The sequence below is a fragment of the Acomys minous genome, assembly GCF_964271855.1.
Source record: "Acomys minous genome assembly, chromosome: 2".
NCBI lineage: Eukaryota > Metazoa > Chordata > Mammalia > Rodentia > Muridae > Acomys > Acomys minous.
Window position 1 is genome coordinate 90,309,186 of NC_140484.1, and position 14,846 is coordinate 90,324,031.

At 40.0% G+C, this 14,846-nt stretch overlaps 1 protein-coding gene and 1 long non-coding RNA gene across 3 annotated transcripts in view; one reads left to right on the forward strand and one right to left on the reverse strand.

Moving 5' to 3' along the window:
- NELL1 (neural EGFL like 1) overlaps window positions 1-14,846 on the forward strand; it is an 843,592-nt gene that overhangs the window by 821,003 nt on the left and 7,743 nt on the right. For both annotated transcript variants that reach the window (XM_084773584.1, XM_084773585.1), the window contains 3 exons: window positions 209-402; window positions 10,866-11,042; window positions 13,193-13,417. In XM_084773584.1, the coding sequence (XP_084629710.1) occupies window positions 209-402; window positions 10,866-11,042; window positions 13,193-13,417 (596 nt within the window). The remainder of the gene's footprint in view (window positions 1-208; window positions 403-10,865; window positions 11,043-13,192; window positions 13,418-14,846) is intronic.
- LOC311592784 overlaps window positions 13,011-14,846 on the reverse strand; it is a 91,524-nt gene continuing 89,688 nt past the window's right edge. Inside the window, exons 2-3 of the long non-coding RNA XR_014777507.1 lie at window positions 13,337-13,404; window positions 13,011-13,057 (exon numbers count right to left, since the gene is read on the reverse strand). This is a non-coding gene — a long non-coding RNA (uncharacterized lncRNA). The remainder of the gene's footprint in view (window positions 13,058-13,336; window positions 13,405-14,846) is intronic.

Consider the following 14,846-nt stretch of genomic DNA (forward strand, 5'->3'; position numbering starts at 1 on the left):
CTCTGCCACTCAGTGGGCCTTAGCGTGGCGATTCGCCTACCCAGAGCATTGGCCTTGCAGAGTAAATGAGCAAATGTATGTGAAAGCCTGGCAAAGTGCCAAACACAAGGGAAATCTACCATACTGTAATTTAATGTTACTGCTTATTATCAGTGTTTCCTGGGTCCCCTCGGCTGGCTTTTGAAGTTCTGTGATTTATTTATTACAGACATTGACGAATGTGCCTTAAGAACTCATACCTGTTGGAATGACTCTGCCTGCATCAATTTAGTGGGAGGTTTCGATTGCCTGTGTCCCTCGGGGCCCTCCTGCTCCGGTGACTGTCCCCATGAAGGAGGGCTGAAGCACAATGGGCAGGTGTGGATTCTGAGAGAAGACAGGTGTTCAGTCTGTTCCTGCAAGGTAAGACTAACAGGATGCAGTGAACGCTGTGTCTGTTCTCTGCTCTCCTCTTCCTCTCCTCCCACTACAGGTTTCTTGCTGACTTTGTGCTCATGGGTCCCTTCTTTTCGAAAGGGCGTCTCCACTCTAATCTGCAACATAGCCAGATGATGATGAGTGATTAGGAAACTGGATTTGAATTTGCTCTGCTTTTTGTGGCAAGTGGGTTGTAAGACGGAGAAGAGAGTGCTTGTCAGGAGAAGATGGGAGGAGCAGTTGAGGATGGTTCTTGCACTGAGAGCCATGCTGCCTTGGTTGTTGGTCGAGTTCAGGGAGGGTTCATATGAACCTGCATTCTACGCTCACACAAGCTTGCTGATTCAGAAATCTCCACCAAAAAATTGGTCGCTTGTGAGAACTCTCCCTCACTGGCTCACTGCATGTGGCAACAACATCCAGAAAAGCCAGGCTCGCAGGCCATTCATGTAGAGGTCAGACATGAATGGGGGGAACTCATTCTGGGCAAATTCTCCTTTGTAACCAACGTTTTTGTTTTTTGCCTTGCTACACTACCTCTTAGGTTAAGTACCAGGAGAGCGAGTTGACTGGATCAAAGCAGGGTTGCTTATTGCTTTACAAAATGGGCCCATTAAAGCATCCGAGTCCCTTGTGCTTTCTTTCTTCTTTTGTTGATCTCGCCAATTTAGTTTTGTTTGTCTTTACTGTAGCTTTAAATATCGGGAAGAGATTATTTAATCTTGGGCTTCATAGGCATAGAAAACAAGAAATATTACTTGCTTAGCAGCCTTTTAGGAAGCCAGGGCTCCTGATAAATTCTGTATTTCCCCAGAAGCAGAGCAGAAATGAGCCTGAGAAACCCATGTGATTCATCTTCTGCATTGACACATGGCCACACAACAACAGAATCCAGGGGGCTACCTGGAAGAGATGCATCACTGTGTTAACCCATGGCACCTTGTTTTCTCCTTTTCTATTTAAACCTATTTCCATAACCCAAATTTAGATTCATCTTTTCCCATTTATTGAGCACCCTGTACTGGGCTGTGTTCCAAATACCCTCTAATTAGAAACGAGCATTATATTTCCTGTGAGCACAACTTTGAACAATGAAGAAACTATCTTTAATGAATCAAGTAACCCATTGTCTTTCTCAAGATACTGATGTCTCATCTTGTACTTACACATTTACACATTATCCAGGGTCTCTGGGTCCCCCTGTCCCAAAGCTCACTCTTTCCCCTATGGAGAATATAGACTAGTGTGTTAGCAACCAGTGAGGTGAGCTTTCATACCAACTTTAGGGCGCTCAAACACTCAGCTCAGAAGTATAGTACATGAGGAAACTATTGGCAGCCAAATGAATGCTATCAAGTGTAGCATTGAACAGGGTGGTGTTGATGCAAAGAACAAGATTTTCTTGGGGAAAGGAAAGATTACTATGGCTTAGAATAGTGAGGACAGCATGTGATAGAGGTTGGCAACTGGGTTCCATGTTCTGTCAGCAAAATGGGGCAAGTTCTTTCCTTCTTTCCAAACTTCTAAGGATGATAGCAATCTTCCCAAACACAAGTTTTTCAGGTTTCCTAGGCTATTGGAGTGTTGAATACTGTGAAGCCAAATGCTTTTAACTATACATTTACCTCCATTTAAGTACATGATAAAGTCAGGGTTCCAGGCAACACGAATGTGCCCCAGGCTTCTTTCACTATACTTGCAATCCAAGAAGCCTGTTTCTCTTCTTCTTCACCCTTTGTATTACTCTGACTTTTTAAAGATTAATTGTTAAACAATCTTTACATTTTTAAAGATTACATCATAAGCCCCTTTCCTCCTCTCTCCATACCCCTTGCTTGCTTTCAAATTCTTGGCATCCTTGTTGTCTTGACTTAAGTATGTGTGTATGTGTTGTGTGTGTGTATATTTTTAAGTATATAAATACAACCTGCTCGTTCTATACAATGGCACCTGTATGTACATGCTTTTATTTTTCCAGGGCTTACGATTTAGCATCCATGGTTCCTCTGCAGGCATTCCTTAGTTGCCTCTAGTCTTTAGCTTGAGGCCTTGATAACTTTCCTCTGTTCACATTAGGATATCTATTGGTGTCTTCCTTCTTCAGGTTATATTTAGACAGCCCTGTTGATGAGACATCATGAGTATAACTTCTGACAGTTCTAAGAGACACAATATCCAAGAAACTCCCCCCCCATTCCTTCAGTTCCTACAGTCTTTTCTGCCAGCTTTTCACAATGGTCCCTGAACCCTATGTGTAAGAGTTGTGTTGCAGATGTGTCTCAGATGTATCGGCTAGAACTAAGCTAGAGAACTCTGCATATTCATCAGTTATGATGTTCTTTGATGCTCTCTGTCTATTTAAAATAGAACTTTCCTTGATGAGGACTGAGAACTACATTTATCTATAGGCTAAAGGATAAATCATTAGAAAGTGGTTAAGGACTCTGATAGCCTGGTACACTGATGGTTGCAGGTTTTCCTGCTGAGTAGACTCTGGACTAATTAGAGAGCTGTTGGTTACTGCCAAGGTATGCGTGCCACAACTGCACAGCCCAGGGTCATTGTACCATGAAGGTCATTATATTGGTTCATAAATTTCATAGCTGGGTAGGACTGTTGTTTGCTTCCCTCTTTGGAATCCTGCACAGCACCTTCTGGTACCATGAAACCTGGTTCTCAGGGAGGAAGCTTTTAGGTCAGATCCAGCTTAGAGGCCCCTGGGCCCTGTGTTCAAAGCACATGGTGTGCTCAGCAATAGGGCCTTACCTTCCACCATTAGGAGGCAACCAAGGATAACAACAGTGGCCTCTAATGTTGTGGGGTATCTTGGACAATGCTGGCCAATAACTCAAAAGAGGGCTTCTCGGGCCTGGTGTTAGGTTTTGACTTACCTTGTTCTTACTTTTTCAAATTTTGAGTTGCATCATTAATCCACTTATTTGTACTCTCTCAGATTTTTAATGTAGGCTATTAGAGCTATAAATTTCCCTTGTAGAACTGCTTTCAACATGGCCAAAAAGTTTATATATTAGGGCTTTTAGTTCCAGGAATTTGTTTGTTTCTTCTTTCTTATTTAACACATTCATCATTCAGTAATGGGTTGTATAATCTCCATGAGTTTGTCTGCTTACTAAGTTTCTCTTCTGTCAATTTTAATCTATGTTGCATTGGGGTCAGATAGAATACATGGAGTTATATTGATATTTTTTAATTTATAGGCTTGTTTTGAAATCCAGGACATGATTTATTTTAGAGAATCTTCTACGTTCTGTGAATAAAATAAGTATATTTTGGCACTTCAGTGGAATATTCTGTACATATCTGCTAATCCATCTGATGTGTGATATTATTTAATGCTGGTGTTCAAATGACCTGTCTATTGAAGAAAGTGAGGTATTGAAATCACCAGATATTAATATGTTGATGTTAATCTGTGCCTTTAAATTCAGTAGTACATTTTAAAACAAGATTGGGTGTGCCAGAATTTTGTGTCTATATATTTGGAATTGTCATGTCTTCTTTGTTAACTGTTCCTTTGATTAGAATGACATGTCCCTCTTTGTCTCTTCTGATTAGTTTTAGCTAGAAGTCTGTTTTGTCGGATAGTACAATAATGATGATTCCTTGCTTTCTGGTTGTGTTTGGACTAATTTTGCACGTGCTTTGACTCTAAGGCAGCACCTATCTTTAAAGCTAGCATATGTTTCTTATGTTGAACAGATAGATTGGTTTTGATTCCTGACCCATTCAGCCAGCATTTATCTTTTGACTGGATAATTGCGACCATTCCTATTTAAGTTATTGTTGAAAAGCATGTGTTGCTTGCAGCCATGGTACTGTCACTTGGGTTCTCAGTGGTACTTTCTGTTCTAATAATTATGGCTTTGTCTTACTTTACAGTATCGTTCTTTCCTTCAGCACACAATATTTCTTCCTGTGTTTTCTCTAGGCTTGCCAGATATAAATCATTTCAGTCTTTTATGTTATAGTAAGTTTTTCTTTCAACTGCAACTATGGTGGATAGTTTCGCTGGGCATATTACTCTAGGGTGGCTCTCATGGTCTTTTAGGATTTGGAATGAATTGCTCCATGTCTTCACATTTTCTAGTGAGAAGTCAGCTGTTATGATAGGTTTCCTTAATATGTAACTTGCATTCTTTTCTCTTGAAACTTTCAGTATTCTTTCTTTGTTCTGTATATTTAAGTGTTTTACCTATGATACGCTGTAGGGAATTTTTCCATCTAGATCCTCTGTTTCATGTTTGAGTCCTGATATCCCATATTCCACACTATTCATTCTACTTGTAAGGCTTCCCATTGAGTTTTCTAGTGGGTTAATTGGTTTTCCAATTCCATCTTCATTTAAGCTTGAGTCCTCTTTAATGTTTCTATCTCTTTTTGGATTCCATTTTCAAATCCCGGATTGCCTTTATCATTTCTATCCACCTTATGTGTTTATTTCTTTAAGTTCATTGAGCTGTTTATTTGTGTCTTTTTAAATTCATTGAAGTCTTTGATGAAGCTTATTGTTTATCTTTTAAATTCTATGTGTTCTATATAATTTATATGGAAAACAGTTTTACAAGACTTGTTGGGGAGATATAGCCTTGATTTTTCATAGTTTGTAGTTTTGAATGACATCTGGACAGGAGAACTAACTTTATAGGTTCAGCGTTTAATATGGACAGATGAGACTGGGCCTAGATATTGGATATGGCTTAGATGAATGAAGTCAGGTGGACACAAGGGACCAAAATGGTGTTCAGGATGTGCATCATGGTCCAAGGCTAGAGTTTGGGAATAGATCTGGTATTGGGAAAGTTTCATGGAGGGGAGGATCAGGCTAACTCAATAGACTAGATACTAGATAAAGTCATGCAAGATATAGCATGGGTGGTTCATGGTTTGTGGGTAGGGAAGGTGGCTCCTGTTTAAGCCTAGAGGTTGGCTGCAGCACAAGCCAGGTAGGCAGCCTTGGTTAGGACACAGGATGAGTGACTTGAGCTACGTGTGGAGGTTGGGGACAATGAGGAACTCCCCACAGGTACACTCACCCAGTTAGATCCTGGAGAAGGAAATGCTAGATCTGGCTGGTGTCCGTTTCATTACATAAATTCCATTGTTTAGTTTCCCAATTGCACCAAATTTCCATTGGTTGCATTTTTCTGGGGGTGGTGAGGGTTATTTTAAGACAGATGTAAAACCCCAAATCACTTCTATCTTTCTAATTCCCTGGCCTAGTGATCTGGTTCTCTTATTGTGATGTGATGAGCCCTGCATTTTCCTTACCACAGATGGTGTGCTATATATAACACAATGGCTCTTCCTGGTCACCTGTGCCATTTCTCCATGTGTGGTCCTTCACTGGTCTTGTTGGAAATCTTGATCCAGACTTTGTAGAGTAAATTTCTAGAGCAGTAGGCACAGTGTGGTGTCCACAAATTTGCCATTCTAACTAGGTCCAAGGATATATTTTTACCTTGGTTTTGAGGAATACATTTTGAGAACAAGTGTCCAGTAAGTGTCAGTCTTGTTTTGGCAGAAATCTTATTTTCCTATCCCACAACCTCCCTTTAATACAAGAATACATCTTAGAGAAAACATCATTCATAAAAGTCTATTTGGGGGGTTAGCATCTGCTCTATTATTATTTTCCACGTTGGAATGTCACTTCCTCTCCATAGATCTCTTGTATGCTTTATGTAAATGTGATACTGAAGGTATTTGTGTCCCTTATGCATAAAGAGGATGAAGCTAATGGGCTGTGGTGGGTAGGGCTATAACCTAATGATCAAAATCAATATTGAGAAGGTATTGGATATCACAGTCTGATCAGTTTGTGAGACAGTATAATAGATAGGTCTAGAGTAAGATTTCTAATGTTATAGTTTCTGTCAAGAATTAGAAGATATTTTCATTGAGCACCAGTTAACAACTATTTTAAATTTTGTGAGCTATGAGCACTTTCACAAATACTCACAGCACTGCTGTGAATTCAGCTACAGGTTCGATGTAACTAAGTCAGAAGTTTGTGTTCCATGAGACTTTATCAGACAGCCATTGAACATGGACTGGGCCATCAACCTGCTAACTGCTGGTTTATATTTGTATTCAATGGCTACACATGGATTTCGTGTAAATGCAACTACTCAATTTAACAGTTTCAAAGACAATGCCGTGAATGTGAATTGTGCAGTTTTGGTAAGAGTGGATCAGTGTTTCAATGGTTCAATAATAAAATGTTTAAACTAAAATGTATAACCTAGAATTTTACACAATATAGTACATTCAAATATTTTTCTGTCATTGTGAATTTCCCTGCTTTAGAAAATCTAGAATTAATTTAAATATCGTAATTATTATTAATTGTGCATGATTGAACTTTCATTATAAAATTGCATGGAAACTCTGAAGTTCTGAGCAGGAGGGTGGGAATGCAGCTTTGATACCTCAGTGGAACTGGGGTCACCATCTTAGCTGGACACGGGTCAGGCTCTGGGAACAGCCCACAGACTGAAACCTGAAGGATGGCTTGCTGATAATGGGCCCTGCTCTCACTCACACTTGGTGTCCAGCGTAATTGCAGTCTGTGAATAGCCCTTTATAATCACATTCTAGCTGAATTAATGAAGCCACCTTTGGCATTTCCATTATCAAAAAAATGATTTTTCTTGACAGTTGCTCAGTAATTCAAAGCCAACAGGAACATTGTCATTGTTCTGAAACCCAATAGAAGCTAAGAGGGCCCACACTGCCATTTTCACATAATTGATGAGATGTGAAATTGCTTTATTCTGCACTAACCCTGAAGGCTAGCCATTCATTTCTATTCATTCTCTTAACTAGCAGGTGGGATTGAATCTCATGGCAAGAAATATAGTAATCAGTTAAACAATTTATAGTTTTGCTTGATGCTGGTCTAAACCACATGGTTTTACCATGTGGTTTCTGAAGCTTAGACCTTCAATACCTAGGAAATAAAATACTATATTGTTACAGATATTAAGTTCATGAGGGTGGGGGATACAGCTGAGTAGTAAAGTGCCTGTCTGATATGTGTGTGTCCCTAGTTTCCATTCCTAACACTGAAACAAGAAAGATAACATGGTTATACAAAACGTATTGTGACATATTCATTAAGTAAATGTGATGGGAATCATGATATAAGCCAATAAGGCAAGGACTTGTTGGAAGATTCCTAGGATCTGTATTCATCAATGCTAGGCTACAAAAAATATCTGGTTAAATACCTGCTCACATCTAGATCTAGATTCATTCTCTCTCTCTCTCTCTCTCTCTCTCTCTCTCTCTCTGTGTGTGTGTGTGTGTGTGTGTGTATGTGTGTGTATCTCATGCTATATATACATACACGCATATATTTATAGGAGATGTGTTTTTATAAAATTAATTTATATGCATGCACACACAAGTATCTGTGTGTATATCATCTATTTATATTTTAGAACAGTACTCTCTTATCATTTTATAGTAGAAACAATACATATGATCTGAGTGAAAACCCCTTTCCACCCTCTTCAGTCATTATGATACAAAAGTAGCCAGCATCTCCCTTCCACTCTCTGTAAGGAATGTAGTGCTATTAAGTATTTCCACTTTGGCTCCCACCAAACTTAAACCAAGACCTCCTGGGCAAGTCCATTTTGTTTGCAGATGTCAGTAACGGTGGAGCTGTATGATTCCTAATAGAGACAGATATGGTATCTGGTAAAATCTGTGACTGGCAGGAGAGGTGAGATAGATCTACAAGATGAAGTGCAACATGCATCTGAAAACACATCTGCTCAATCTGCCAGCCACAGGAGATGGAGCAGAGTTTAATGAGGTCTTGGTTGCCATTAAGTTCAATATCAGACAACACGGTGACACAACCAAAATAAGTAGGTTAAGCAGACTGCAGCAGAGAAAGCATACCTGAAAGTTAAACCGTGGTGACACAAAACCACATCACTCCTTTTTTTCCTGAAGACTTATATTTAGTTATCTGACTTGAGAAATGAAGAGATAAAGTTCTGTTCCACAGAATTGGGGCAGAAGATATATGTTCAGTTTTTTGACTAATAAAGATGATGAAGGTCATGCACAAGAGTCAAGACTTGAATGAGGGAGCCATCAAAGCTGATATGTAGAGGAAAGGTACAAATTATGGGAACAGGTTGAGGAATCAGAGATGATTTCCCCAGAAAGAATAACTTGGTGAATACATACAAATTAGATTCTAAGAACTGAAGATTGAAATATTATAAAAAAAAATACAAGGGCTGTGATTTCAAGGAAGAGTACCTAAGGCCAGGAGGGAGATAACAAGACTAAGGCACACAGATGTGCACATAGATGTGTACCTTGAATACGTTCCTTAGTGGGAGTTCCCGAGGATGGGTAGCCTCAAGTATTTTCTTTGTAAGTTTTAGGTTTGGCTGTTACAGGAAGATAGGCTTTATGTCTCTTAAACTATCTTCTATCCCTGAAATTTAGCTTTATAAATGCTCAAAAAAAGCAGCCATAGGGAGATGATGAAAATGGATCTGTTGTTCTTCCAAGGATCCAAGCTTAGTTTCTAGTACCTACATAGGGTAGTTTAGCTCCAGAGCATCCAGTGACCACTTCTGGACTCTACAGGGACACAGAAATAACTATTTTTTAAATAAACGTAAATATTTAACAAAAGCAACTGTAGCCATAAGAGGTAGCTATGGGCCTCACACTTTGGCTTCTCAATCAAAGGAGATATGACACTAGTTTGATGAACAGAAAGTAGACATTCAACAAGTACTCAGTCCTAATGTTCAGTGCTATTGACCTTCATTGCTTTATAACCAAGTGCCCAGGTCTAGTGTTCCTGAAACTGCAATGTATCTATAACATGGTGAGCTGCTTAATGGAGGAAGATGACAAGTGATCATAAGCTCTTCAAATAAGCAACCTAAAGACTTTCTTGTAGAAGAAAATACTTTAGACAGTCTAGCACTCAGTTGTAGGCTTAGAGATGTTGCTACACTGTGTGATCTGCATAAGGCACTTTGTTGGGAAACTTTAATCCAGCAACATGGTTGCTCTGGCAAGGGACTACATCAAAAGATCTAGGTGTGTGTGAGACCCGAAGGGAGGCACACAAACACACACACCTTTAATCCCTCTGGTTGGAATGCACACCTTCAACCCTTCTGGCTGGAATATAGATATGCCCTTAATACACACCTTTTAAAAAAAGAGAGATGTTTAATTGAGTGACAAAGTGATGACTCAGAGATAAAGATTTGACAGAATAGGATGCACCAATTCTCATGAGAACAGTACAGAAAAGAGAGGCTATTTAAGAGAGTACAGGGAGAGTAGTGGAGTTGATGTCAGCCAATGGACAGTCAGTGGGGAGTCAGTTGAGAGGCAGTGCAGTGTCAGGCAGTTCAGTTCATGGCAATTCAAATCAGTTCAGTCAGTTCAGCTGAGAGGAGTTGAATGCAGTTGAGTTCAGTCAGTCAGTTGGGAATCAGAGCAGTGAGTGCAGTACAGTGGGGCTGAGTTTGCTCTTGAGTTCATTCATGAGTTTGTGCAGAAGCAGTTGGAGCCAGAAGATTAGAAAAAAAAACTGCTAGAGTTAGTTTGAGGCCAAACAGAACAACTCAATGAGAATATGAGAGAAGCCAGTTTAAATCAGTCAGCTTGGGAAGGAGTTTGAGCCAAAGCAGCTGAGTTGAACCAGGCAGCCAAATTTCAGAAAAAAATTAGAAAAGGTGAGCATATTCTTCAGTAAGCCTTCCAGAAGACAATTACATCAGGAAAATAAAGGATACATTTACAGCACTCAATGTCTTCAGGCCACTGTTAATTCTTCCCACAGTCCTTAAGTATTGGGGTAGGCATAAAATTAGGCAGCGCCTTTCAACATGTTTGCTGGTGCTCTTATATGTTAGGACAATGTAGTCACATATTTTCCCACTGAAATGAGTTTGTTTTCTTATTCCTTGTCATAGCACACATTCTCCGGCTTTCCTTACATTTCCATATACACATCAATGCAGTTTGTTCTTATTTCCCCTCATTTTCTTGTTTCATTTCCTGCTCTTTCCTTAAGACACAACCACTATGTAGTTTCCCTTCCAACTGGAATGCATTCTTAATCACATTCAGTTAGGCTGCTTAAATTAGCTATAATTCTTACCCAGAAACATATTTTTTTAAGTTCAAAGAAGATATTGATGTTTTCCTTGGGTACACTTAATAATGTCTCTTGGATGGTTCTGCTGCCAAGCTTCAGTAAAGAAAGGCTATGCCTGCCTTGAACAAGAAGGGAGGTAGATAATATGGATTCAGAGTCTAAGAAGTTTATTCTGTGAGCTCTATGAAGTATTTACAAGGCTTGATTTTCATAGTGCATCTGTGCGTACACATTTTTCTAGTCACAAAACTTCCTTGACCTCACTTCTCAACAGGACGGGAAGATATTCTGTCGGAGGACAGCTTGCGATTGCCAGAACCCAAATGTTGACCTTTTCTGCTGTCCAGAGTGTGACACCAGGGTCACGAGCCAATGTTTAGATCAAAGCGGACACAAGCTCTATCGAAGTGGAGACAACTGGACCCACAGCTGCCAGCAGTGCCGCTGTCTGGTATGTCAGCTTCCTGGGGATCATGGTGCCTTTACTCTAGAAAAGGTTATAGACTCATGTGCTTTGGGGCTGGAGTTCCAAGATGTTTCCAGTATTATGCAGAGCATCACAGGCTGTGCTTAACCTGGGTCGGGGGGGGGGGCATGTACTCTGCATGGAACAATTTACATTGTATTTAAAATGTTGCAGAAATAAAAAGAATGTATTTATGGAACAGATTTAACCTGAGCATAGTTTGTATATACTCATATATTTTTGAAAGTCTAGAGCATTAAAAATCCTTATAAAGGAACCTTCAGTGGCTTGATAGGCAATGATTGTCCAGACAGAGTCAAGCCTATTAATGACTTTGACATAAGTTTTAACAGTGCCAATGGAAGAAACATGATAGAAGCGACAGAGTTTGGGTGAGCAAGGCTGAAATCCAATTCTATAGATGTCTCATGGGCTAGGTTGATGTGGACACTTTGGACATGCCAAAGCATTTCAGTTATTATTCTTTGTTTTAAGTGGTCACAAGTTTATGAGTTCCAGTTTCAAAGATAGTTAGGAAGATGAGACAATGTATGGGAGAGATGAATACTGTTCTCAACACAGTAGGCACTTGGCTTAGTGCCATTGAAGACCCTTCATGTGGCATCTGCTGTTGGTGCTCTTTTATTCCCTAGAAATGGTGTTCAAACAGAATACCATATATTTATTTTAATATTTATTTTAAATATTAATGTGAGGATAGTAATACAATGCCTGGATTTGGGAAAGTTCAAAGAAAACATATGATTTTTCAGATCTCGTTCAGTGTGCTTTAAATTACTGCACAATGATTTCCAAGGATGGGAAGATGTGAGGAAATAGCCCTTTGGGGGTTGTGGTGCTCCATCTCTGAGCATTCTACCCCAGGCAGCTTGTCAAGGAAGCTCTTAGTTTGGTGCCTAGTGTTTATTGAAATGAATTTACTCTCTCTGGGCACTATACAAAAACTTGCACGCAGAGATAGTGTTCTCTATGTTTCCATAAATCCCCAGGTTAGTGTGCAAGCAGTTGGAACATGCATCCTTTACAATACATCTTAATATTAAGATGGCAGTGTAGCTAGAATCAGTTCACGGGCAATTTTACAAATTCTCTTCCAAGGACAAGCACACGTGTACAACTACAGACCTGTTTCCAGCATCAGTCTGGAAAACTACTTTTCTTTGAGAAGCTGGTCGTCAGATAGCTGAAATTACTGGCATCCATCATGTCCATGATGCTTACATTCGAAGAATTTCAAAAGCACATCTTGAAGGTCCAATCTTTGGGATGTGCATTTTTTTGGATCACAGAAACTACTGAGCATTAGCTTAAAATTGCTTTAGGATTATACGGGTCACATTTAACATGTACGTCTTAACTTACATGAGAATCACCACAGCAGAAAGTGAGTGACAATGATGGCAGTGAGGCTGTATGGAGAGACTTTGCTGCCACAGGTTGCTCAATAGTTCCTGCAACCAGAAGGGGACAGGTAGAGGCTCCATTCAAGTTGTGACTTGGAGACCTTAGAATCATGGGGTGGTTGGCTCCTGATCACATCCAACCTCAGCTCTGAACTTGACACCAGCTTCTCAGTTGATAGAGCTGTCGAAATATTCTACTTCTGATGGTCTCACTTTGGACCTTAAAAGAAGCAAGCATCTCTCTACACACGACCCACACTTTATCATCTGTTCTCTTGTTTGTTCTATTAGCATCTGTTGGATAAAACTCTGATCATCAGCAGGGAGGGGAAACAACCAATCAGAGCCTGAAAGCTCAAGTGAATGTTGTTATACCAATTACACAGTATGACCTGATTTTTAAAAAAAAGTACAACATGATAAAAAGTAACCTTATACCATTCTTGGAACACAAACAAGCTGACTTAAGACTCTCTGTGAACTCTGGATTAGGTAGTCAGCAAATCCGTCTTCTAGAAGGTGATCTCTTCATAGAAATTGTATGTGGAAATGTGTCTTCATAGAGGAGGATGGATCCTACGCATTGTCATGCAGGATAGAAGCATTCAGCAAGGGAATAGTGAGAACAGTAGCGCTATCCTTCCCCAAGGAATACTGGAATATAAAACTGCATAGGAACGAGGGCCACTCATTTCATCTTTCTCTCCACAGGAAGGAGAGGCAGACTGCTGGCCTCTAACTTGCCCTAGTTTGAGCTGTGAATACACAGCCATCTTTGAAGGGGAGTGTTGTCCCCGCTGTGTCAATGACCCCTGCCTGGCTGATAATATTGCCTATGATATCAGAAAAACTTGCCTGGACAGCTCCGGTGTTTCGCGGCTGAGCGGCGCAGTGTGGACAATGGCTGGATCTCCTTGTACAACCTGCAAATGCAAGGTAACCCACTGACCTAGGATGTATGAGACACAGACAGTTTCCTTCTAAAATCTCTAAACTCAGATTCCATGGGTGCCTGTTCTCACACAGGACTGTTAGTGTACACAGATATTAGCTGGTCCTCGTTTGTATAAAGGCAGATTCCAAAGGGACATGGAGTAATACAAATTTGCCTTAAAACCGCTGAATTTTATCAACTGACTGTAATCTCATTTATCAAGAATTCAAGTTATTTTGACCTACAATAAAAAAAAATAAGGAGAAACAAGGGATGGATATAGGGAGATAGAGAAAGAAGGAAGAGGGAGGAGAGGAGGTGGAGGAGAGGAGAGGGAAAAGAAAGTGAGCATATAAATTCTTAGCTTCATCTTGGAAAATTACAGAAACTATCAGTGGTGTGGGCAGGAGAGAGATCTTTGTAGCTGTTTATTTTATCTTATTTCACATTGCCAAACATGTTCCTGAATCTCTTGTGGTGCTTGACTGTGATTATATTTCTGTCTTTTTGGGGATTTCCTACCCTTGTGTATCTTTCAGACTTGAAAGGTATCCCTTCCTCCTTCCCTCCCTCCGTCCCTCCCTCCCTCCCCTTGGCATTCATGGAATCATGACCACAGGCAGCTTACAAGCAATGCTTGATCAAGCACAGTCAAAATCTCAGCCAAACCATCGCTTTCAGATTCTCGTAATTAAGAATATTAAGACAGATAGTATACTTGGTCCCATCAAAGCCTGCCTCCACCTCTGCCCTCACTGGAGGCTTTCCAGCTTGTCTCTCTGCTTGTCTCTCTTTTAATGGATTTATAGTGTAGACACTTCTGTTTCTTAGAACGTCCTGTATTAAGATAAATCCCCAGTAGCAAAACTAATGTCCAGCGTCCAATCACAAAGGAACCATGGTCACATCTGGAATTTCACCGACATCAAACAACTGGCACCAGGGTTGTCTGATTTCTTCACCCCCCTTTCTTTTATTGAAATGGTTTTTATTTTCCTACAATATACCCTGATTATACTTTCCCCTCCCTCTGTTCCTCCTTGTTTCTTCCCCCTTCCTCTCTCTCCTTAGAAAGCAAAACAGATTCTAAAGATTATGATTTAAAACATAGACTAGAATAAGATAAAAACAAACATGTTGGAATAGGACAGAACAAACGGAAGGAAAAGAAGCCCAGAAGATGCGCAAGAAACACAGATGCAAAGACCGATTTGTTCTCACACACATATCTCCCATGAAACAAATCACAAAGCCAGGAGCCGTAATATATACAAAAAGGACGTGTAGGGTAAAAAAATTAAAATTAAAATAAAAACTAAACTAAAATTAAAAAATTAAAAAGAAACAGAAAGCCCTGAGATGACATTATAAGACAAGGGACCCTCAGAGACGCCACTGAGCTCATTCTCTGTTAACCATTTGTTTGTTTCT